A 24,404-nucleotide genomic window follows, 5' to 3' on the forward strand; every position below is an offset into this window, starting at 1 on the left:
TTAAGGTAGCGCACAGCAACGCAGCTGTGCGCCATTGCTCCCAGCACACTTACACACTCCGGTCACTGTAGGGTGCAGGGCGCTGGGGGGGGGGCGCCCTGGGCAGCAATTGAAGTACCTTTTGGCAATAAAAATACATATATACAGTCTGGCACTGTATATTTGTAAAAAAAAACCGCCATTTTTTTACACAGAAAGCGGGACAGAAGCCCGCCACTGAGGGGGCGGGGCCTTCTTCCTCAGCACACCAGCGCCATTTTCTCTTCACAGCTCCGCTGGAAGCAGCTCCCCAGGCTCTCCCCTGCAGTATCCAGGTACAAGTCAATTGTTTCATGCCATTGTTGTAAATCAGCAATGGAAGCATCGATATTGGCCATCAATGGTCAACCCATCGATGACCATCCATAAGGCTGAAACATTGACCTACTGTATATCCCTAGTTTTCTCATGATAACATGAACAATAATGCTGTTGCCATGTCATTCTGTTGCTCATAATAATTTGGGCCCCGGGCAAGGCCTCACTAGGCTGTTATGTTTTATTTCTCTGACGTCCTAGTGGATGCTGGGAACTCCGTAAGGACCATGGGGAATAGACGGGCTCCGCAGGAGACTGGGCACTCTAAAGAAAAGATTAGGTACTATCTGGTGTGCACTGGCTCCTCCCTCTATGCCCCTCCTCCAGACCTCAGTTAGAATCTGTGCCCGGCCAGAGCTGGGTGCTCCTAGTGGGCTCTCCTGAGCTTACTAGTAAAGAAAGTATTTATTAGGTTTTTTATTTCCAGTGAGCTTCTGCTGGCAACAGACTCACTGCTACGTGGGACTAAGGGGAGAGAAGCAAACCTACCTGCTTGCAGCTAGCTTGTGCTTCTTAGGCTACTGGACACCATTAGCTCCAGAGGGTCCGAACACAGGCACCTGTCCTCGATCGTCCGTTCCCGGAGCCGCGCCGCTGTCCCCCTCGCAGAGCCAGAAGAACAGAAGCTGGAAGACGATGAAATCGGCGGCAGAAGACTCCTGTCTTCATTTAAGGTAGCGCACAGCAACGCAGCTGTGCGCCATTGCTCCCAGCACACTTACACACTCCGGTCACTGTAGGGTGCAGGGCGCTGGGGGGGGGGCGCCCTGGGCAGCAATTGAAGTACCTTTTGGCAATAAAAATACATATATACAGTCTGGCACTGTATATTTGTAAAAAAAACCCGCCATTTTTTTACACAGAAAGCGGGACAGAAGCCCGCCACTGAGGGGGCGGGGCCTTCTTCCTCAGCACACCAGCGCCATTTTCTCTTCACAGCTCCGCTGGAAGCAGCTCCCCAGGCTCTCCCCTGCAGTATCCAGGTACAAGAAGGGTAAAAAAGAGAGGGGGGGCACATAAATTTAGGCGCAAATAAAACATATAAGGCAGCTATTGGGTAGTCACTTATTATAAGTGAAAATCCCTGTGTTATATAGCGCTGTGGTGTGTGCTGGCATACTCTCTCTCTGTCTCCCCAAAGGACTTTGTGCGGTCCTGTCCTCAGTCTGAGCATTCCCTGTGTGTGTGCGGTGTGTTGGTACGGCTGTGTCGACATGTTTGATGAGGAGGGTTACGTGGAGGCGGAGCAAGGGCAGATAAGTGTGGTGTCGCCCCCGTCGGGGCCGACACCTGATTGGATGGATATGTGGAAGGTCTTAAACGACAATGTAAGCTCCTTACATAAAAGGTTTGATGACGCTGCAGCCTTGGGACAGCTGGGGTCTCAGCCCGCGCCTGCCCAGGTGACTCAGAAACCGTCAGGGGCTCATAAACGCCCTCTATCTCAGATGGTTGACACAGATGTCGACACGGAGTCCGACTCAAGTGTCGACGATGATGAGGCACATTTACAGTCTAAAATGACCAAGGCCATCCGATACATGATTATTGCAATGAAAGATGTATTACACATTTCTGAGATTAACCCTGTTAATACCAAGAGGGTTTATATGTTTGGGGAGAAAAAGCAGCCAGTGACTTTTCCCCCATCTGATGAATTAAATGAATTATGTGAAGAAGCGTGGAGTTCTCCTGATAAGAAACTAGTGATTTCTAAGAGGTTACTGATGGCGTACCCTTTCCCGCCAACGGACAGGTTACGTTGGGAAACATCCCCTAGGGTGGACAAGGCGCTGACACGCTTATCTAAAAAGGTGGCCTTGCCGTCTCAGGATACGGCCGCCCTAAAGGAGCCTGCGGATAGAAAGCAGGAAGCTATCCTGAAGTCAGTGTATACACACTCTGGTACTCTACTGAGACCTGCTATTGCTTCAGCCTGGATGTGTAGTGCTGTAGCAGCATGGACAGATACTCTGTCAGACGACATAGATTCCCTCGACAGGGATACTGTTTTGCTAACCCTGGGCCATATAAAAGACGTTGTCTTATATATGCGGGATGCTCAGAGGGACATTTGCCTGCTGGGCTCTAGAATTAATGCTATGTCCATTTCTGCCAGGAGGGTCTTATGGACTCGGCAATGGACAGGAGATGCTGATTCTAAAAAACACATGGAGGTTTTGCCTTATAAGGGTGAGGAATTGTTTGGGGACGGTCTATCGGACCTCGTGTCCACAGCGATAGCTGGAAAGTCGACTTTCTTGCCTCAGGTTTCCTCACAGCCTAAGAAAGCACCGTATTATCAAATGCAGTCCTTTCGTTCTCAGAAAGGCAAGAGGGTCAGGGGCGCATCCTTTCTTGCCAGAGGCAGGGGTAGAGGTAAGAAGCTGCACCATGCAGCCAGTTCCCAGGAACAAAAGTCCTCCCCTGCTTCCACTAAGTCCACCGCATGACGTTGGGGCTCCACAGGCGGAGCCAGGTGCAGTGGGTTCGCTCACAGGTGGATCTCTGGGCTGTACAAATTGTATCTCAGGGATACAAGCTGGAATTCGAAGCGACTCCCCCCCGCCGTTACCTCAAATCAGCCTTGCCAACTTCCCCCATGGAAAGGGAGGTAGTACTGGCGGCAATTCACAAGCTGTACCTCCAGCAAGTGATTATCAGGGTCCCCCTCCTTCAACAGGGAAGGGGTTACTATTCCACAATGTTTGTGGTACCGAAACCGGACGGTTCGGTGAGACCCATTCTGAATTTAAAATCCTTGAACACTTATATAAAGAAATTCAAGTTCAAAATGGAATCGCTCAGAGCGGTTATTGCAAGCCTGGAAGAGGGGGATTTTATGGTGTCGCTGGACATCAAGGATGCTTACTTGCATGTCCCCATTTACCCACTTCACCAGGAGTACCTCAGGTTTGTGGTACAGGACTGTCATTACCAGTTCCAGACGTTGCCGTTTGGCCTGTCCACGGCACCGAGGATATTTACCAAGGTAATGGCCGAAATGATGATACTCCTTCGGAAGAAGGGAGTTATAGTTATCCCGTACTTGGACAATCTCCTCATAAAGGCGAGGTCCAGAGAGCAGTTGTTGATCAGCGTAGCACTCTCTCAGGAAGTGTTGCAACAGCACGGCTGGATTCTGAATGTTCCAAAGTCGCAGCTGATTCCTACGACGCGTCTGCTTTTCCTTGGCATGATTCTGGACACAGAACAGAAGAAGGTGTTTCTCCCGGTGGAGAAGGCCCAGGAATTAGCATCTCTGGTCAGGGACCTCCTGAAACCAAAACAGGTATCGGTGCATCACTGCACGCGAATCCTGGGAAAGATGGTGGCTTCATACGAAGCCATTCCCTTCGGCAGGTTCCATGCAAGGATCTTTCAGTGGGATCTGTTGGACAAGTGGTCCGGATCGCATCTCCAGATGCATCGGCTGATCACCCTGTCCCCAAGGGCCAGGGTGTCTCTTCTGTGGTGGCTGCAGAGTGCTCACCTTCTCGAGGGCCGCAGGTTCGGCATACAGGACTGGGTCCTGGTGACCACGGATGCAAGCCTCCGAGGATGGGGGGCAGTCACTCAGGGAAGAAACTTCCAGGGGCTGTGGTCAAGTCTGGAGACTTCTCTACACAAAAATATATTAGAACTAAGGGCCATTTACAACGCCCTGAGTCAAGCAGAGCCCCTGCTTCGAAACCGGCCAGTGCTGATTCAGTCAGACAACATCACGGCGGTCGCCCATGTAAACCGCCAGGGCGGCACGAGAAGCAGGATGGCAATGGCGGAAGCCACAAAGATTCTTCGGTGGGCGGAGAATCACGTGCAAGCACTGTCAGCAGTGTTCATTCCGGGAGTGGACAACTGGGAAGCAGACTTCCTCAGCAGACACGACCTCCACCCGGGAGAGTGGGGACTTCATCAAGAAGTCTTCACACAGATTGCAAAGCGATGGGAACTGCCACAGGTGGACATGATGGCGTCCCGCCTCAACAAAAAGCTAAAAAGATATTGCGCCAGGTCACGGGACCCTCAGGCGATAGCTGTGGACGCCCTAGTGACACCGTGGGTGTACCAGTCGGTATATGTGTTTCCTCCTCTTCCTCTCATACCCAAGGTACTGAGAATAGTAAGAAAGAGAGGAATAAGAACAATACTCATTGTTCCGGATTGGCCAAGAAGGACTTGGTACCCGAAACTGCAAGAAATGCGCACAGAGGACCCATGGCCTCTGCCTCTCAGACAGGACCTGCTGCAACAAGGGCCCTGTCTGTTCCAAGACTTACCGCAGCTGCGTTTGACGGCATGGTGGTTGAACGCCGGATCCTAGCGGAAAAAGGCATTCCGGATTAAGTTATTCCTATGCTGATAAAGGCTAGGAAGGACGTGACAGCAAAGCATTATCACCGTATATGGCGAAAATATGTTGCTTGGTGTAAGGCCAGGACGGCCCCTACAGAGGAATTCCAGCTGGGTCGATTCCTGCACTTCCTACAGTCAGGGGTGACTATGGGCCTAAAATTGGGGTCCATAAAGGTCCAGATTTCGGCCCTATCCATTTTCTTTGAAAAAGAACTGTCTTCACTGCCTGAGGTTCAGACGTTTGTTAAGGGAGTGCTGCATATTCAGCCCCCTTTTGTGCCACCAGTGGCACCCTGGGATCTTAACGTTGTGTTGGATTTCCTGAAATCCCACTGGTTTGAGCCACTTAAGACCGTGGAACTAAAGTATCTCACGTGGAAAGTGGTCATGCTGTTGGCCTTAGCATCGGCTAGGCGTGTGTCGGAATTGGCGGCTTTGTCATGTAAAAGCCCATATCTGATCTTCCATATGGACAGGGCAGAATTGAGGACTCATACCCAATTTCTCCCAAAGGTGGTATAATCGTTTCATTTGAACCAACCTATTGTGGTGCCTGCGGCTACTCGGGACTTGGAGGACTCCAAGTTGCTGGACGTAGTCAGGGCTTTGAAAATATATGTTTCCGGAACGGCTGGAGTCAGGAAGACTGACTCACTGTTTATCCTGCATGCACCCAACAAGCTGGGTGCTCCTGCTTCAAAGCAAACTATTGCTCGCTGGATCTGTAGCACGATTCAGCTGGCTCATTCTGCGGCTGGATTGCCGCATCCAAAATCAGTAAAAGCCCATTCCACAAGGAAGGTGGGCTCTTCTTGGGCGGCTGCCCGAGGGGTCTCGGCTTTACAGCTTTGCCGAGCGGCTACTTGGTCAGGTTCAAACACCTTTGCAAAGTTCTACAAGTTTGATACCCTGGCTAAAGAGGACCTTGTGTTTGCTCATTCGGTGCTGCAGAGTCATCCGCACTCTCCCGCCCGTTTGGGAGCTTTGGTATAATCCCCATGGTCCTTACGGAGTTCCCAGCATCCACTAGGACGTCAGAGAAAATAAGAATTTACTCACCGGTAATTCTATTTCACGTAGTCCGTAGTGGATGCTGGGCGCCCGTCCCAAGTGCGGACTTTCTGCAATATAGTTATTGCTTAAATAAGGGTTATTGTTATGAGCCATCCGTTGAGTGAGGCTCAGTTGTTGTTCATACTGTTAACTGGGTAAGGTTATCACAAGTTGTACGGTGTGATTGGTGTGGCTGGTATGAGTCTTACCCTGGATTCCAAAAATCCTTTCCTTGTAATGTCAGCTCTTCCGGGCACAGTTTCCCTAACTGAGGTCTGGATGAGGGGCATAGAGGGAGGAGCCAGTGCACACCAGATAGTACCTAATCTTTTCTTTAGAGTGCCCAGTCTGCTGCGGAGCCCGTCTATTCCCCATGGTCCTTACGGAGATCCCAGCATCCACTACGGACTACGAGAAATAGAATTACCGGTGAGTAAATTCTTATTTTTTATTGTATTTTTAATCAAATTGTCATTACTATTTATCAGAATAGTTTATACATGTTTCATGTGCTAAAATGATTGTTGTGGTATTTTAGTCTTTTATAACATTGATGTGATCAAGCAGGTATGGTTCATTGGGTCGACACTCAGGTCGGCATGCATTGAGTCGACACGAATTAGGTCGGCATGCATTGGGTCGACAGTGTGTCTAGGTCGACAGGGTCGTTATGTCGACATGGGCAAGGTTGACAGGTCAAAAGGTCGACATGTGTTTTTAAAGGTTTTTTTGTGTTGTTTTCTTCGTAGAGTGACGGGGAACCCCAATTAGTGCACAGCGTCCGGCTCGCTTTGCTCGCCATGCTTCGGGCAAGGTTCCTCGCTGCGCTCGGCACAGATTACCGTTCCCATTAGTAGTCCACGTGGATCGTAAAGTATGAAAAAGGTCAAAAAATGAAGAATTTTTTTTTTTAAAAACTCAGGTCAACCTTTTGACCTGTCGACCTTGCACATGTCAAACTAATGAACCTGTCGACCTATTGCATGTCAACCTTTAGTGGACGACCTAAAGCTTGTCGAACTAACGACCGCAACCCGACCCAGCAATGTGTATATGGCCTTACAGAATAAACAGCAACATTTGTAGCTGACAGTTCATTTTGATTGGTGATTACCACTATGCAGACAGCCACTATTTCTCACTCCCCCTGGTGATGCTACATATGACAGCAAAACCTGACTGGCTTAAATCAGCTCTTTTTATCACTCTGATAGCCACATTATCCCCCTAGAAAAGAGCAGATAGATTGGATATACTGATGTTGAGGGAGGAGTATTATCAGCCAACAGCAGATGCATCCTTCCTCTCCGTGCCCGGCAGCTCTGTATGAAACAGGGAACTTTATGCCACAGATAAGTGCAAAAGATGACAAGGCGACTTTCCTACAGATTCGGCTCCAGCAGCTGCTATAACTTATTCAAGTAAATGTGTACTTTCCAACAATATTATTATTATGTATATACTGTACATTACTATTTATGTGTAACTTTTCTTATTGTTTACAATTGGTATCTTGATCACCATAGATATACATATGCCCGATTCAGTTGATTTGTCTGGCACCAAATGCTTGCTTGATGAAGATATAAGGAAAATTCTGTTAATTCCGAATCTCTAGCTTTTGAGGTTGACAGCCCTGAAGAAGTATACAGTGATTTACTGAAATGAAATAAATGAATTGTAGGATTGAATCAACATTGGTTAACACTATCACAATAACATAAGGAAAAGTTGATTCCTAGAGGCTTCAGAATCACAATCAGTCCACTATCAGAAGGCATAATGAAGACTTTTGCAAACACTGATGCATAATATTGATTCAAGGCTCAATTAATCTGATGATATTGGTTATCCAGCAAGTCAATACCGAAATAAGCTCTTATAGAGAAAATTAGAACTTTATGGGGGGAATTCAAATATTTGAAAAGTTGGTTGGGTGTCTGTTTTTTCCTGTCTATTAGATAGGAAAAAACAGACACCCAACTTACTTTTCAATTCATTTGAATTCCCCCCTATGAGTCCAGAATATTATGTATTCAAAGATAATACTAGCAGTTATTAGTTGAACAGATTGGACACCTCTTTAGATTAATTTTGGACAAATCTGTTAGCTTTTAAGAAAATAAATATAAAAAATTAGAGATAATTATAAAGACCTGGGGATCTACCCAGGGCTTTTAAAACATGATAATAGATGCCCCTGGTGATTTGCTGAAGGGGGTAGAAGAACACGATTTTAAAAATCTTATACTGATATAGTGTCCCTGACTTCTCACAGTCACTCTGATCACTGAAATCCCTGCCATTTTTTTTTTAAAGGAGGACCTCACTATACTTCAGGAACGTGCAGTGAGCTAAATAGCTCAGGAGGCACTGACTAGCACCAGAGACAGATTTACATGCAATTTATGAGCCAAAACGTACATCTGGGTATTATACACAGGTGCAGCAGTATAAACTCCTGGAAATTTGGTGAGTTTTGATCAAAGATGTGCGGAAAAGTTAGCCAGGTGAGGCACTGCCTCACCTGCCATAGACTTTCTACTCAAGAGTTTTGGCTATAAAAATTATTAGAATAATACAAAGAAGATATTTCAAACATATTCTTTGCATTTTTCATATACTTTATGCAGTCAAAACTCTGGCACAAACGTTAGTATGACAGGAAAGGCTCTGCCTCACCTGTCTCACCCCACTGCACGTCACTGTTATACTTAGCAGAGGCAGGGGAACAGCAGAACCCGTAGGCTGGTAGGGATTAAGTACAACATCAAAGATGTACAATTGCTGATATTTCGTGCCCTGGTCTTTCTGCTCTAAGGATGGCGATAAGATTTATTTCCATCTCTGATGCATAAAGCACATCTTGGATTTCTGTGACTTTTGTTCTTGTTCCAATTTTTAAGCAAGCTTTCATTGTTTCAGCTTTTATAGCTATAATTATTTGATTGCAAATCTCTTTGATTGTGATAGGGTCACATTTGGTTAATGCACTGGTAACACTCTGTCTAAATTCTGTTCTCTATGGCAGTCTGCACTATACTTGTGCTTAAGATGAAGTCTGTATGCTGCTCTGGGCATCCTAGTAACTTGGGCTTTGATCACTTAAAATTTGTGTGCCTGGACCAATAACCTGTAGGAAATGATGTGTGTGCAGTTGTTGATATTGCAGAGTTATATAGATACACAGCAGCACATGACTCATACCATCAACAACCCAGTTACTTAACCAGTGGTGTTGGTTTATTGAGAAATATTAGGTACAGCCGTACTCACTGTTACATGTACACTGGTAATGGAGCAGAGCTCGAGCAGAGTGGGGTTTCATACAGCTGACCAGGCAGTGATTGTATGCTACAAATGGGTAGCGGTGCATGATGCTGGAACAGTATTATAGTATGTACAGTAATAAGGGTATGCAGTTATATTGGAAATCATACTGATCCCTGCAATAGTCATTGTTCTCATAAGAGCTATGCACTAGACTTCTGTCTCCCTCCATATCACAATACACAGTCTCTCATGTACACAGTACAGATCGCCTGCTGTGATCTGTACTGTGTACATGAGAGACTGTGTATTGTACAGATCACAGCAGGCATCTTGGGATAGGCCGTCAATACTCAATGGAGAACAGTAAGACTGAAGTCCTGAAGCAGTAGTGTAGTCCTCTCTCAACAGATTGTACCTGTTACAAGAGATTCAGTTATCTTACATCGTGTAAAAGAGACACCATACACATGGGTATCGTGAATGGTTCAATAGAGGGCCACACAGATAAATTTACGATTCAGCCCTGGCCAAAACTTCCATTACCTACCTAAATACATAAATACCTTGCCAACCCCCTTGGGAGGTCAATTATATCCACCAGAGGGTCTCTATGTCATGTGATTAGTCAGTTTTTGGATTCTACAGATTTGTCCTCATATACCTACTGTAGCCTCAATACACCATGTGGCGCAAGACGCCTGGCACCACTTTTTTTTCTTGCCTGAATATGCATCTAAGTCGAAATGTGATGCAACAAAACCACTTTGGGAGACTGCAGTGATTAATTTCATGGGCGCATTTGTATATCAGTGTGCACTGAGTCTGAAGCTGTATATGAAGCACTATTTGGCGTAAAAAAAGCCACGGACGAGGCATTGTAGCACTTTGTATACAGATTCAGACCTGGCACGTCGAGAAGGGATGTTTGGTGTGACTGCAACAGTGTATGAGGAGGACACATATACTTACAGCCAATTGTTTAACACAGAGTTTTCCCTGAGAGACACATCTGACTGCTAACTAGCAGAGATTGGGGCAGATGTATTAAGCAAAGAGAAGTGATAAAGTGGAAGGTGATAATGCATCAGCCAATCAGCTCCTAACTGACGTGTTACAGGCTGGGTTTGAAAAATGACAGTTAGGAGCTGACTGGCTGGTGCGTTATCACCTTCCACTTTATCACTTCACCAGGCTTAATACATCTGCCCCATTGTTCCCACTTCTAAAGACTGTATACTAGTGACTTTACACATTGCTAGTTTACATACAGAAGGGATGTCTGCTATTAAGTGACGCTGTTACTACCAGTCCGCACTGTCACACCATCCGATTCTCCACATACATCAATCTGAAAATCACCACCAGTGAGTTATGGTTACTTCAGCATGTGCAGTTAGTCAGACACGTTAACTGCCGCCAGCAAGAGGAATTCGGTAATATGACACTAGGTAGCTCTTACTTCTACTTACCTACTCAATTATCCATATTTCAACAAAACAAGTAGCATTAGCCACAGAGGCACACAAGTTCAATGAGAACACAGAGACTACTCTAGATTAAGAATATTAAATATAAAAAAAATAAAGTAAAAAAAATATTTCAAATGCTTAATTAATAAGAATAATATACAGGTTATGATTGCAATAGTTTCAGGGGGAAAAAAAGAGAATAAGGTCTCAGAAATTCTGAACTTACTACAGAGAGACTAAAGGTGCATACACACGGAGAGATTTTGACTATGAGAGATTTTGACTAACTTTTCCCTTGAACTGGCAGTAGGAGATTTTGACTAACTTTACCAGAGATTTTGTCTAACTATGCAAGAGATTTTGGCTATGGGAGATTTTGACTATCTCATTTAAATAAGGGGATGAGTGTCATATATAGGATGATTTTGCAGGGTGGCTGGTATTTAAATAGCTAAAAGTTAAAAAAATAATTTGCGTGGGGTCCCCCCTCCTATGTAAAACCAGCCTCGGGCTCTTTGAGCCAGTCCTGGTTGTTAAAATACAGAGGAAAAAATGAGTAGGGTTCCCCCATATTTAGACAACCAGCACCGGGCCCTGCATCCGGTCCTGGTTCAAAAAATACGGGGGACAAATGACATAGGGGTCCCCCGTATTTCGAAAACCAGCACCGGGCTCCACTAGCCAGGGAGATAATGCCACAGCCGGGGGACACTTTTATATTGGTCCCTGCGGCTGTGCCATTACCCCCCCAACTAGTCACCCCTGGCCGGGGTACACTGGAGGAGTGAGGACCCCTTAAATCAAGGGGTCCCCCCCCTCCAGCCACCCAAGGGCCAGGGGTGAAGCCCGAGGCTGTCCCCCCCATCCGTGGGCGGTGGATGGGAGGCTGATAGCCTTTCAATAGTAATATTGTTCTTTACAGGTGGCCTACAGGTCCCAGCAAGCCTGCCCCAGCATGCTGGCACTTGGAGAACCACAAGTTCCAGCATGCCCGGACATAAAGGGCCCACTGGCACCTGTACTCCTCCTGTAAAGAAAATATTGGGAAAAAAACCACGACACGTTCTTTAAAAAATCCTTTATTAAACTGGGTCTTCACCTGGGAGGCGGCGGCCTTTAAGCTCTTTTGCATGGCCGCCGCCTTCCCAGGGCTTCCGGCGTCTTCACCTGGGGGGGCGCCACCTCCCCAGGGCTTCTGGGGTCTTGCTCCGGCGTCTTCACCTGGTGGGCGGCGGCTGCTAAGCTCTTTTGCATAGCCGCCGCCCATCCAGGACTTCCACGGCGTCTTCAGTCTTCAGGAGCTCTTCTCCGCTCCTCCTCCGCCGTCGGACTGAAAGCCGCTGCCTCGCGCTGACTTATATAAGTCAGCGGGAGGGGGCGGGGCGATGACGCGGCGAGCCGTGATTGGCTCGCGGCGGCCATCTTGAATTTCAAAAATGACGCTGAGGCGCCATTTTTGAAACTGGTACCGCTCCGCTGCCAAACTCTGCAAGATAAAGGTAAATTTCCGCCGCCCGCACCGCCGCCGCCGCCCGCACCACCGCCTCAACCCGCCGCCGCCCGCACCGCCGCCACAACCCGCCGCCGCCCGCACCGCCACCGCAACCCGCCGCCGCCACCACCCGCCGCCGCCCGCACCACCGCCGCTGGCAACATCGCTATCGCTGGGAAAAATCGCTGGCCTCTAGCGATTTTAACTAACTTTCCCAGCGACATAGCCAAAATTGACTTGCCTGCACTGACTATTTTTCCCAGCGATAGCGACCTGGCGGGGACGCGCATCGCTATCGCTGCCTGTGTACACACGGAGCGATCTGCACTAACTTTCTGAGCGATTTTGACTATATAGTCAAAATCGCTCAGTTATATCGCTCCGTGTGTATGCACCTTTACTACAGGTTTCTGTTGCTGGAGGTTTCGCAAAGGCAAGAGATAAGGGGCATTCTGAAGGCATGGCTGTCCTTCAAAAAATGTACACTGGATTCAGCTAAACAGACAAATTTATCTCTCCAGTCCTGCTCCTTGACCTCCACCTCTAAAATGCACTCCTTCAGTGCCAAAGCTAAACGATTGAGGTATTGTTGTAAAAGTCCCCTTTCTTCTGGTAACACAGGGTTTCTCTGCCAAGCCAGCAGGGTTACTTAAGAATAAACATGCAACCTACGTATTAAATGGGGAAAATCTAGAGGAAATAGTAGTTGAAAAAGATTAGGGGGTGCTCATTGATAATAGACTTAGCAGCAGTACCCGTCCCAATGTCAAAGTGCAGCAAAGAAGGCAAATAAGGTGTTAGCGTGCATAAAACTGGGAATTGAGACAAGGGATCAGAGTGTAATCCTGCCACTGTAAAAATTATTGGTATGTCCGCACCTGGAATATTGTGTAGCCAGACTATAAAAAAGATATCTGGGAACTCAAAAGAGTTCAGAGGTGAACTACAAAAGGGGTTAAGGGGTTAGAGGCACTGGATTACGGATTACGAGGAAAGGCTTACTAGGTTGAATATGTATACACTAGAAAAGAGGCGTCTAAGAGGAGATATTATAAGTATCTTCAAATATATAAAGGGACATTATAAGGAGCTATCAGGTGGTTTGTTTATTGCAAGAACTCTGCACAGGACACGCGGTCACCCTCTGAGGCTAGAGGGGAGAAAATTTTGTATCCAACGTAGGAAAGGGTTCTTCACAGTAAGGGCCGTAAGGATTTGGAACTTTGGTAGAGAAGGTAGTAATAGTGGCCTCAATATATACATTTAAAAATGGTTTAGATAAATTTCTAACTGAAAAAGATATCCGAGGTTATACTGTAGCATTTAAAATAATTATATTTTGGGAAGAGCAGAAATTATAGTTGTTAATTAGTCTTAAAACATCACTTTAGCAGGGACATTATAGTAAATTTAGCTTAATACAGTATAGGGTAAGAAATATAATACAGGTTGAACTCGATGGGCAATTTGCCTCTTTTCAACCTCATCAACTATGTTACTATCTTGTGTCATTCTATTTGAAGACTAAAGGGCCCCATACACTAGAACGATATGTCTAGAGGCTGAAGTCGGGGCTATTTCCCTTGAACTCTCCCGGGAGCTTCCCGGGAGTGGTTCCATACGATTCCAAACAATTTGGTACAATTTGACTTTGTTTTGCATGCGATATATCGCCTGCGATATGTCACGCGGCGACATATCGCAGGTGATTTATCGCAATGCATTCACAGGTACCATAAGATATATCTGATGGGCTGGATTAGGATTCTAGTGGGGCAGGTGATATATCTCAGGCACAAAAACACACCTTTTTCCATACGATTCCAGGCGATCACGATATATCACGAGTGCAGCACTAGCAATCTAGAGGATCCGACGCTCACGGGGCCACGCATCGGAACGGATACACAGCCAAAATGCCCGATTTCACCCAATATATCGGCCTGAATGCCCGAATTGGACTGAAATTGGTCATTATCATTCTAGGCAGTTTTATGGACTTGGTCAGAGATTCCCTGATCAGATGCCTTTCTCTAGAAATCTCTCTCACTTTCCTTAAAAAGAATTTGACACCTCTATGTACGTCTCCTCAATGGGGATGGTCAGAAAAAAAGTGCCAGCTATGCATTATTATTATTGACCGTTTCTTATTTAGCTCAGCAAATTTTGTTGTGCTATATAATTGGAAACAACAATAATAAAACAAAACTGGGTAATAATAGACAGTCATAGTCATAGACATGACCTCCTGATGTGTACAGTAAACATACCACTTCTTACAACCAAAGGCCTTGTGGCTTAATTCAATCACTTGGCCTGTTAATTACAGAATCATACTGTAGTTGGACATACAGTTTTAAAAATAACATTCTTTAAGCAGAATATACATTGATACAACATACATTTTGAACAATAATATATTTTGGGAACAGATAACGTGATGGTTCATGACACAGACTATGAAGGACCATCAGTCAACTACTTTATGTTATCTTTATTCTTCATAAAAATTACTTTTTATTTTATATTAAGATCTTTTATAACTTCAAGGGACTTTGATGGGGTCAAATATGGCTCCATTTTACGCCAATCCTTTATGTAAGTGGACCATAACCAGTTCACATTTTCCAGGTCATCTAGCAGTTGCAGAGATGTATTACCAACTGTCACATTGTGAAGATCCATACAGATGTGTCCACTAACATCTAGCCTCCCCGCACTTTTAACATCCATTCATTTTGTGAATAAGATGCATTTTTATGGAAAAAGTTGCACGTAAAGAGGCTTGATGCTGCTGAGCCATGCCACAGGATGGCGTGAATAGAAGGGCTATTTAAAGTGCAGGAAGGCTAGATGTGAACACATAGTGAAGCCAGAAGTTTAGTAAAACCAATGAACCTGTCAGAAAGTAAACAAAAAACTCCATATATTATTATCAGCTTTTGAGGAATTTGATGCAAATGCTGTTAATGGTGATGTATTTTTGTACAAAATGTTTAGATTTTTTTTGGGTATAAGATAACAATAGGCGTAATTCAATTCAATGCCGTAGATAACAGATGTTTGGTACTCTGTGCATGTGCTGGACCCATACTGTGCATGTGCAGTAAGTGACCGTTTGATGCCGTTTGGGGGCATTACTTAAAATGAAGGTGTGTCACCAACATTGCAGGGGAGAGAAGAGACCAGGATTTCTGTCAGAGATTACCTGGCCTCTATGTAGCAAGGGTGGCGGCCGGCTTACGCGACCCTCATGGGTAACGCAACCAGCCAGTGGTGTTGGAGATAATTCGATACTGCATCCTAGGACACTTCTCAAATCAGTAATGAATAAAGGAGATGTGACGCCTCCTGCTGCATTACCATATTAGATAAGCATATGCGATAGCAACTCTAACCACATCTGGCCAATATTTTGTTTAGTTGGCCGATCCCATAAAAAGTTGTTTCATTCTACAAAATAGCTGTCTGCACTGTATAAAGGCACCGTGTGTTCTTGAAAACCCTTTTTTAAAATAACTTTACTGTACTTTTAGTTTTAACTCACTGGGCCGCTGCTTGGAAACTACCTAAAAACTTTCCAGTCACTAAATTAATAATTTTCTATGTTGTAAGTATACAAAAGATCACATACCAAGCTCGTGTACATGCTGGACCAGTGCCGTAACAGGGTGGCAGTGTGCTCTGTGCCGGCCTTTCTCCCTATACATGTGATAGCATGATGTCACACCTAGGATTGGGGCCAGCAGCTCTGGGAAGTTGAGCGCTGCTTCGAGCATCCTAAGGATTCTCCAAGAAGCTCCACAGGCTGCAGGAGGCCTACCTGGAGCTTCATGCAGATGCCGTGGGACAGCTGCAGTGCTGCCCCCATGGCCCTGCGCAGGGGCATAACTAGACCTTGTGGGCCCCATAGCAAACTTTTAAAGGGCCCCTCATCGCTTTTCGAAAGCAGGGTGAGAGGGGTGACGTTTAGGCTGCAGGTGGCAGGACAGTTATGGTTAGGCTGCAGGGGGGAAACGGTTAGGTTAAGGAGGGGGTCAGGGGCAAGGTCCTTTAGCGTACTTGAATTTGAATGTGCTCCTCTGCTTGTCTCCCCACTTGTGCTACACCTCTGCTGCCATAGGTCCCAGTATAATCTCCCAGCACTCACCCAGTGACCAGACACACCTAACCAGCTCATGACAGCAGGTGACAGGTAACTGAGGTAGGAGGGGCACTTATTTTACCAATGGGGAGTCAGATGTAAGGACTCTCAGCTGCCGTGGAACTGCAAGTCCCAGCCAGCCTCTGCACTGGAGATAGACAGTTTATCAGTGTGTCACCGTTGCTGGGAGAGGGCACAGAGCTCTGGGTGTCTCGCACACATTACCGGCCCCTCGTACCTCCTGGCTCCCATGAGGCATCGTCTGATCACGTCACATGAAAATGTACGGAATGTGGTGAAGGTTTGGAACATAGAGATCAAAATGTGAAATTGGGTGTGAGTGGGTTCAACTCTTATAGTTATGGATGTTTGTTACACACATAATCATTAACTCTTTCATCTCTTAATATAGGCTAAGGAAGAACCTAAAGTCATTCATCATTGTTCATCCATCGTGGTTCATCAGAACTATATTAGCAGTGACACGACCTTTCATAAGGTAGATATATATCATTATTGCGGAGAGCATACATTTTTTGATGCATTGAATAATACTGTTTTTAACTTTTTAAGGCACTTGTTTTCTGCAAGACCTGAATTGAAAGGTTTGCACACAGTACTTTGTTAAAAGTGTATAAAGGGCTTACGTCTGCAATGACAATTGTCCTTTTCTGCATGTGTAATTCTTATAAAGTATGTATTGAATAAAATAAATGAATATGATTCAGCAAGTTACATGTCTCTCTTTAGCTCACCTCCTATGAACCCTTCAAATATTTTTTTAGCATTACATTAACTATGCAAACTCATATTTCACAATAGTGTTCATATGTTCATCTACATATCATCGCAACAGTTTCAAGTGGCTGCAAGTCCCAATATTCTGAATCTTAAACCTACAAGCTGTCAGATGTAGCCGGCTGCAAATTGTAACCTCCCTGGCAATGTTCCATAAAATCCCAAAAATACAGCAACAAGCACTAGTGTTTTCGCCATAGGCTGGTATTGTGAAAACCAGAGAAAACAACACACTCTCTGCTTGGTTTTTTAAGTACTAGCCTAGGCAACTCCACGCATAATTTTTGTTTTCTTAAAGTATATACTTGTTAAAGCTCGCTGAAAAGACTTAAGAAACCCAGCAATGTGAGGGTTCATAACCCATCGCACATTGCCAGCTGGTTGGCAACTCAGTTTTCAAATCATGGGCTATTACATCCTGCATCCCAGAGGGCTTGGCCACATCAGAGAGAGGGCATGTCTAGCACCTTTGCTTCCCCTATACCCCTCCTATGCAATGCACTTGACATCTGTTCACTGCTGCCAGAGAGGATTTACCACAAGGCAACCAAGGCAGCTGCTTAGGGCCCTGTGGGTCCCAGGGGGACCTACCAAATAGGCTGTATGAAGGGCATTTCCAGCAGACCGCGACCGCCATCAGAAATGTCAGAGCACTGGGCTGTCTGAATACTCCCAGGAGGCGGTCAGTGATTAGACAGCTGTTGGATGCCGGCTCCAGCACATGCCTGTGTTTCCATTCCTGCAGTGTTGTAAGCCTCGACCACAATGCAGTCAGTGAGTGAGGGTATAGTAATGGGGTATGGGAACCAGCTAAATTCAGTTAGGGGAGCACAGATCTAAAATTCAGTAACTGAGTGGTGTAATGATGGAAGTTAGGGTGTGTACACACGGTGAGATTTTGGCTATGCCTGATTCTCACTATGAGATAGGGACAGAGCCGGCCCTAACCAATATGATGCCCTAGGCAAGATTTTGGCTGGTGCCCCCTAGCACCACCGCTGGTTCTGCCTCTGACCTTGCACCTCTTTCCCAGCACCATCACCCCTCACCCAAAGCAGTCCTTGTACCCCCTATATTTTAAATAGGAACAGTTCGCACATTTGACGCACAGCCCAAAAAGGGGCATATTTTTGCTGGGAAGGGGCATGGCCACACAATAGTAACCCCAATTCCAATTACGCCACACAGTACTGCAACTAAATTCACATTTTATCTTGCGATAGTGTTCATAATTCATATTACATCCCACAGTAGTATCACTTTACCTTATAAATGTTAGTCCTCACAGTAGAGCCCCTTATTCACATTACATCACACTGAATTGCTCCTTATTCACATTACACCACACCTTATTGCTCTTTATTCACATTAGATGACACAGTAGTGCCCTTTCTATATGCAACGCCACATAGTAGAGCACCTTATACACATAATGCCACACATTAGTAATGCATTTATACACAATTCCACACAGTAATGCCCCTTACACATATGAGACACATTAATGTCCTTATAAACATAATGTGCCTTACACATTATTACAACCTTTATTAATGCCCTTTTATACATAATGTCCCTTACACATATGGCGCACATTATTAATGCCCTTATACACATAATGACACACATAGTGCCCCCTACACATTTGCTGCACATTATTAGTGCCCCTATACACATAATGACACACATACAGTAGTACCCTGTTACACATATGCCACACATTATTAATGTCCTTATACACATAATGACACACATAGTGGCCCTTTACACATATGTTGCACATTATTAATGCATTTTTACATGACACACATAATGCTCCTTACACATATTCCGAACACTACTGCACAACCAGCCCACTCACATGCATACAGCACTCACACTTCCACTAACACTGTGACCTCTGCCTCTGCTTGGATACAGATGTGTCCTCACAAATCTTGCATCAATGCTAACGTCAGGCACCTTTTTTTAATGAAAATGCATCTTATTTGCATTGCTATGTGGCTAGAATGCACAAGCAGCTTTTGCTGATTAAACTGATATGCAGCAAGCCTATATACTGTGTGAGACTGTGGCTGTATCTGCATATGAAATGCTACATACAGAATATAGGCATGCCGCATATCATTTTAATCAGCAGAAGCTGCTGATGCCCCTAGGCATATCAAATGCCCTAGGCAATTGCCTAGTTTGCCTATGCCTATGGCCGGCTCTGGATAGGGACTAGGTCGGTATCACAAGCCTAGATGACTGTTCTTGCCATACTGGCTATGTGCGATTTTGGCTAACTGTCAATTTTGACTATCTCTTCTATAGAGATAGTAAAAATTGACTTGCCTGCACAGTCTGTCTTGGCTTGCGATACCGACCTCGCGGGATTGCGCATCGGTATTGCATCGGGATCGCAAGGTGACTTTCACCTTGCGATCTGCACTAACTATCCTTGTGATTTTGACTATATAGTCAAAATCGCAAGCAAAAATCTCACTGTGTGTACACACCTTTAGAGGTGAGAGGGGGATCAGTATGGGATTCCGACAGTCGGGATCCCGGCAGTCATAATACCGTTGCCGTAATCCCAACGGCGAGTGCATTGTGTCTCCTCGCGGGCTCGCTGCGCACGCCACGCTAATTTATTCCCCCTCAGGGAAGAAATGTATTCCCTAATTTATTCCCCCTCGAAGGGTGGCGTGGACCACCCACCCCGAGTGTGGATTCAGGGCCCTGGTTGTGATTTCGACCGTCGGGATTCCCATGGATGTCGGTATTCCGGCATCAGTATTATGACTGTCGGGATCCCGCCTGTCGGGAAATTAAGTGCTTCCCGCGAATGGACATGGTATAATCAGTAAAGGGGGAAGAAATATATTGTAATAGAATATAAGGTGAAAAAACAACAAATAATGTAAGCGGCATAAATTAGGAATGAAAATATAGTGCTATTTATTGTTTGAGGGAGGGGGACTCTTAATCACTATCTTGCTTAGGGCCCCTTGAGGTCTAAATCCACCTCTGACCACTGCTATTCAATATACTGCATATATACATTTCTCTTACGTCCTACAGGATGCTGGGGACTCCGTAAGGACCATGGGGAATAGACGGGCTCCGCCGGAGACATGGGCACTATAAAGAAACTTTAGAATGGGTGTGCACTGGCTCCTCCCTCTATGCCCCTCCTCCAGACCTCCGTTAGATCCTGTACCCAGAGCAGACTGGATGCTGTCAGGGGAGCTCTCCTGAGTTTCTCTGTAATAAAGAATTTTGTTAGGTTTTTTATTTTCAGGGAGTCCTGCTGGCAACAGGCTCCCTGCGCCGTCGGACTGAGAAGAGAGAAGCAGATCTACTTCAGTGATAGGCTCTGCTTCTTAGGCTACTGGACACCATTAGCTCTAGAGGGATCGGAACGCAGGTCTCACCCTAGCCGTTCGTCCCAGAGCCGCGGTCCTTCTTGCAGAGCCGGAAGATAGAAGCCGGGTGAGTATACGAAGAAAGAAGACTTCACAGGCGGCAGAAGACTTCTGATCTTCACCGCTGCGCGCCATTGCTCCCACACACACACACAGGCACGGATGGATGCAGGGCGCAGGGGGGGCGCCCTGGGCAGCAATAATCCTCTTGGCTGGCAAAAAACAGTATATTCAGCTATGGCATTATAATATACAATCCCCCGCCAGGTTTTTTTGTATTTTGAGCGGAACCGAAGCCCGTCCCTGAGGGGGCGGAGCTTGATCCCACAGCACTAACCAGCGCCATTTTCTCCACAGCACGCTGCTGAGAAGCTGGCTCCCCGGACTCTCCCCTGCTGAACACGGTGACGGAGGGCTTTGAAGGAGGGGGGGGGGGCACATAATTTGGGCGCAGTCAATATATATATATATATATATAAAAGCGCTATATATATCTGGGAATTGTGTTTCCAGGGTCATTGGCGCTGGGTGTGTGCTGGCATACTCTCTCTCTGTCTTGTTGGGGAACTGTCTCCAGATTAGAGATTTCCCTGAGTGTGGGGGGTGTCGGTACTTGTGTGTCGGCATGTCTGAAACGGAAGGCTCTTCTAGGGAGGAGGTGGAGCAAATGAGTGTAGTGTCTCCGTCGGCAACGCCGACACCTGATTGGTTGGATATGTGGAATGTTTTAAATACAAATGAATCCCTGCCTTTCACTATGTCAAGTAGCAGACACTGATACCGACACGGATTCTGACTCCAGTGTCGACTATGATGATGCGAGGTTGCAGCCGAGATTGGCAAAAAGTATTCATTATATGATTATGGCAATAAAAGATGTGTTGCATATCACAGATGACCCCTCTGTACCTGACACGAGGCTCCACATGTTTAAAGAAAAGAAACCTGAGGTTACTTTCCCCCCTTCACATGAGCTAAATGAGTTGTTTGAAAGGGCTTGGGAAACTGCAGACTCCCAAAAGGATTCTTATGGCGTATCCTTTCCCGGCTAAGGACAGGATACGGTGGGAATCCTCCCCCAGGGTGGACAAAGCGTTGACGCGCTTATCCAAAAAGGTGGCGCTGCCGTCTCAAGATACCGCAACCCTCAAGGATCCTGCGGATCGCAGGCAAAAGACTACCTTGAAGTCAATTTACACACATACTGGTACATTACTCAGACCGGCGATAGCATCGGCTTGGGTTTGTAGCGCTGTGGCAGCGTGGACAGATACCTTGTCTGCTGAAATTGATACACTGGATAAGGATACCGTTTTATTGACCTTGGGTCATATTAAGGATGCTGTCCTATATATGAGAGATGCTCAGAGAGACGTTGGCCTACTGGGTTCCAGAGCCAACGCCATGGCGATTTCTGCTAGGCGAGCCCTGTGGACCCGACAATGGACGGGTGATGCCGACTCAAAGAAGCATATGGAGGTTTTGCCTTACAAGGGTGAGGACTTATTTGGGGAAGGTCTCAAGGACTTGGTTTCCACAGCTACTGCAGGTAAATCCACTTTTTTACCTTATGTTTCCTCACAGCCAAAGAAAACGCCACATTATCAGATGCAGTCCTTTCGGTCTCATAAATTCAAGAGAGTACAGGGATCTTCCTTTCTCGCCAGAGGTAAGGGCAGAGGTAAAAAGCTGCCAACTACAGCTAGTTCCCAGGAACAGAAGTCCTCCCCGGCTTCTACAAAATCCACCGCATGACGCTGGGGCTCCGCTGAGGGAGTCCGCCCCAGTGGGGGCACGTCTTCGACTTTTCAGCCACGTCTGGATTCAATCACAGGTGGATCCCTGGGCAATAGACATTGTTTCCCAGGGTTACAAGCTGGAATTCGAAGAGGTGCCTCCTCGCCGTTTTTTCAAATCGGCCCTACCAGCTTCTTCCCCAAAGAGGGAAGTAGTTTTAAATGCAATTCAAAAACTGTGTCTTCAACAAGTGGTGGTCAAAGTTCCCCTGCTTCAACAGGGGACGGGGTACTACTCAACCCTGTTTGTGGTCCCGAAACCGGACGGTTCGGTCAGACCCATTCTGAATTTAAAATCCTTAAACCTATACTTGAAAAGGTTCAAATTCAAGATGGAATCGCTCAGAGCGGTCATCGCCAGCCTGGAGGGGGGGGATTATATGGTGTCCCTGGACATAGAGAACGCATACCTTCATGTCCCCATATATCCTCCTCATCAGGCGTTCCTGAGATTTGCTGTACAGGATTGTCATTCCCAATTTCAGAGGTTGCCGTTTGGGCTTTCCACGGCCCCGGGGATTTTCACCAAGGTAATGGCGGAAATGATGGTGCTCCTGCGCAAGCAGGGAGTCACAATTATCCCGTACTTGGACGATCTCCTAATAAAAGCGAGATCGAGAGAACAGTTGCTGAACAGCGTATCACTCTCCCTGAGGGTGTTGCAGCAGCACGGCTGGATTCTCAATCTACCAAAGTCACAGTTGGTTCCAACGACCCGTTTGCCTTTCTTAGGCATGATTCTGGATACGAAACAAAAAAGGGTTTTTCTCCCGATGGAAAAAGGCCCAGGAACTTCAGAAAGTGGTCAGGGACCTGTTAAAGCCAAAAAGGGTGTCGGTCCATCAATGCACTCGAGTTCTGGGAAAGATGGTGGCGTCTTATGAGGCCATTCCATTCGGCAGGTTCCATGCGAGGACTTTTCAGTGGGACCTTCTGGACAAGTGGTCCGGGTCACATCTACATATTCATCAGATGATCAGCCTGTCCCCCAGGGCCAGGGTATCTCTCTTGTGGTGGCTGCAGAGTGCTCACCTTCTAGAGCAGGCATTCCCAACCACAGTCCTCGAGGCATACCAACAGTGCATGTTTTAGTGATATCCAGGCTGCAGCACAGATGGTTAAATCAAAATAACTGAGCTACTAATTAAGTCATCTGTGCTGCAGCCTGGATATCACTAAAACCTGCACTGTTGGTATACCTCGAGGACCGTGGTTGGGAATGCCTGTTCTAGAGGGTCGCAGATTTGGCATTCAGGACTGGGTTCTGGTGACCACGGACGCGAGCCTCCGAGGATGGGGAGCAGTCACACAGGGAAGAAACTTCCAGGGTCTGTGGTCAAGCCAGGAGGCTTGTCTACACATCAACGTACTGGAATTGAGGGCCATATACAACGGCCTACGCCAAGCGGAGAATTTTCTTTGCGACCTACCGGTTCTGATTCAGTCAGACAATGTCACGGCAGTGGCTCATGTAAACTGCCAAGGCGGAACAAGGAGCAGAGTGGCAATGGCGGAAGCCATCAGAATTTTTCGCTGGGCGGAAAATCATGTAAGCGCTCTGACAGCAGTCTTCATTCCGGGAGTGGACAACTGGGAAGCAGACTTCCTCAGCAGACACGATCTCCATCCAGGAGAGTGGGGACTTCATCAAGAAGTCTTTGCAGAGATTGCAAGTCAGTGGGGACTGCCTCAAATAGACATGATGGCGTCACGCCTCAACAAAAAGCTCCCGAGGTATTGTGCCAGGTCAAGGGACCCTCAGGCGGTAGCAGTGGACGCCCTGGTGACTCCGTGGGTGTTTCAGTCGGTCTATGTGTTCCCTCCTCTTCCTCTCATCTCAAAAATATTGAGAATCATAAGACAAAAAGGAGTACAGGCAATTCTCATTGTTCCAGATTGGCCTCGAAGGGCCTGGTATCCGGATCTGCAGGAAATGCTCACAGAAGATCCGTGGCCTCTTCCTCTCAAAGAGGACCTGTTGCAACAGGGGCCCTGTCTGTTCCAAGACTTACCGTGGCTGCGTTTGACGGCATGGCGGTTAAACGCTGGATCCTAGCTGAAAAGGGCATTCTGGATGAGGTCATTCCTACTCTGATAAGGGCTAGGAAGGAGGTGACAGCGAAACATTATCACCGTATCTGGAGGAAGTATGTGTCTTGGTGTGAGACCAAGAATGCTTCTTCGGAAGAATTCCATCTGGGCCGTTTTCTCCACTTCCTACAGACTGGAGTGAATTTGGGCCTAAAATTAGGTTCC

At 46.4% G+C, this 24,404-nt stretch overlaps 1 protein-coding gene across 12 annotated transcripts in view; it reads left to right on the top strand.

Moving 5' to 3' along the window:
• The window catches only part of PRUNE2 (prune homolog 2 with BCH domain), a 553,043-nt gene that overhangs the window by 502,699 nt on the left and 25,940 nt on the right, over positions 1-24,404 (top strand). For 11 of the 12 annotated variants that reach the window (XR_010171909.1, XR_010171914.1, XM_063913838.1 and 8 more), the window contains one exon: positions 16,557-16,643. The exons of the other annotated variant lie outside the window; for it this stretch is intronic. Coding sequence is in view for 9 of the 11 variants with exons in the window: in XM_063913838.1 (XP_063769908.1) it covers positions 16,557-16,643 (87 nt within the window). In the remaining 2 variants the exon portion in view is untranslated. The remainder of the gene's footprint in view (positions 1-16,556; positions 16,644-24,404) is intronic. 12 annotated transcript variants of the gene reach the window in all.

Source organism: Pseudophryne corroboree, chromosome 1, assembly GCF_028390025.1.
Source record: "Pseudophryne corroboree isolate aPseCor3 chromosome 1, aPseCor3.hap2, whole genome shotgun sequence".
Taxonomy (NCBI): Eukaryota; Metazoa; Chordata; class Amphibia; order Anura; family Myobatrachidae; genus Pseudophryne; species Pseudophryne corroboree.